The sequence below is a fragment of the Diplotaxodon limnothrissa genome, linkage group LG7 (assembly GCF_057381915.1).
Source record: "Diplotaxodon limnothrissa isolate DT_005_m linkage group LG7, D_limnothrissa_male_GT1.1, whole genome shotgun sequence".
NCBI classification, from domain to species: Eukaryota; Metazoa; Chordata; class Actinopteri; order Cichliformes; family Cichlidae; genus Diplotaxodon; species Diplotaxodon limnothrissa.
Window position 1 is genome coordinate 13,402,076 of NC_140602.1, and position 1,857 is coordinate 13,403,932.

General features: G+C 48.5%; 1 protein-coding gene across 1 annotated transcript; it reads right to left on the reverse strand.

Moving 5' to 3' along the window:
* Positions 1-625: 625 nt before the first annotated feature.
* On the reverse strand, positions 626-1,567 carry foxb1a (forkhead box B1a). The gene has a single exon (XM_085357438.1). The coding sequence runs from the start codon at positions 1,565-1,567 to the stop codon at positions 626-628; it is 942 nt and encodes a 313-aa protein (XP_085213564.1).
* Positions 1,568-1,857: the final 290 nt, after the last annotated feature.

Below are 1,857 nucleotides of genomic sequence, written 5' to 3' on the forward strand. Positions count from 1 at the left end.
GGACTTCTCAAAATTCTACTTTTCAATATTGAAAAGAATTTCGTAACTCGGTTTGCTTTCTTTTTTTCTTTTTTTCTTACAGGGATGGTAAGAAGAAATCTAAACCCTATTCCTATTTGGTATACCCTTAACCATCATTCCAGTATTTTTTTTTCTTTTTATAAAAAAAGCAAACAAAAAGTCATTGCCTCGCAATTTCATTGACATTACAGTGGTCACACAGAAACGGTGCAAAAGTTTTGCCAGTTGATGGAATTGAGAAACTGCAACGGGGGGATTTGGAAGCCACCTTCAAATAAGAGTTGATACTGCCAAAACAAACTCCCCCCCACCTCCCCACAGCCCTCCAATTGGATCCCCTCAGTGGCTCCACTTTCAACACTCGCATTTTAAAATAAACTGAAAAATAGAACTATCAAATAATTTATGATTTCAAGAGCAATACTGTACGATTCTGTGCTGGACTTGACACAATTTAAAGCGACACATTCAACACGAACACAAATAAATCGATATGCAAACTGCAACTCGCCTTGATTCCAACAGCAGAAAATATAAACTTTGGGTTTGGTAAAGGGGCCTTGGAGCCAGCCAGCAGTTCGTTTAATAGAAAAAGTTCAGGTGGTCAGTGCACAGCCACAGACTGTAGAGTGGAGGGGCTCGTCAGAGTCTCACTCGGGGTTGCAGGGCTGCTTTGGCTCGTCGCTGTCTGTGGGGACGTCGGGCTCAGAGACTGTGGAGAGTTTGATAGAAACGCGGGGATGTGGGGAGGTAGTGCCGAGAAACCGGGCATGGACGTCGGGGTGGGCTTGATTGGCACCGGGATAGCCGGTAAGGACTGTCCCCCGTGACACAGGGATTTTATGGGCACGCCATAGGCACTGTAGTCGCTGCTTGCCATGGATATTGGGGCCGCCGTGTCAATCACGCTAGTGTTGTACATGTGGGGCCAGGCTGTCGTCAGCTGGTTGTGAAGCGGGTACCCGGCAGACATGGACTGCATGGTGGAGAACGCCAGACTTCCCGGGACCTTGTATTCTCTGGCGATGATGTTCTCAATTGCAAAGGGGTGTTTGAAAGTTGATGACTGAGACACTCCGAGGTTGTAAGTTGACATCTGAGGGAGGTGTGTGCCGGTGGCTGCCAGGGCGCTCAGTCTCAGCTTGGCTTGCTGTTGGAGGTAATGGGCAGCATCCGACTGCTTGCTGGGAGCCAAATGATCAGACACGGGCAACACTTTGAACCTTTTGCGGCGCCTCAAAAAACTTCCATTCTCAAACATGTCCCCACAGTTGGGGTGCAGAGCCCAGAAACTGCCCTTACCTGGTTGATCTGGGCGCCGGGGGATTTTGATGAAACAGTCGTTAAATGACAGGTTGTGACGCAGAGAGTTCTGCCATCGCTGGGTGTTTTCTCTGTAATAAGGGAATCTATCCATGATGAACTTGTAAATTTCACTGAGTGGCAGCATCTTCTCCGGGCAGCTCTGGATCGCCATGGCAGTGAGCGAGATGTAGGAGTAAGGTGGCTTCTGATCGCTGTACGTGTTTCTCCCCGGACGAGGCATCCTCGGTGTATTTTTTCAGCAAACGCAATAATAATAATAATAATAAAGTAGCTTCCTTTAATTCCTTGGCGAAAGCTTGCTGCTCTTCATGAAAACAACCGCCGCAGAAAGTTTCAGTGCAGGCAGAGCCGGAGTTGGGTCGTGCGCAAAGCAGCCACTCTGAGCGCCTCTGCAGTGTGCAGGCGAACACGGTCGAGGACGGTGCACATTTATGGAGTGACGGCTGCTGCGAGTCTTTCTTCCAAAGTAAGTCAGCTTGTCCCTCTAGCGGAGCTGAATGGACTTCATTT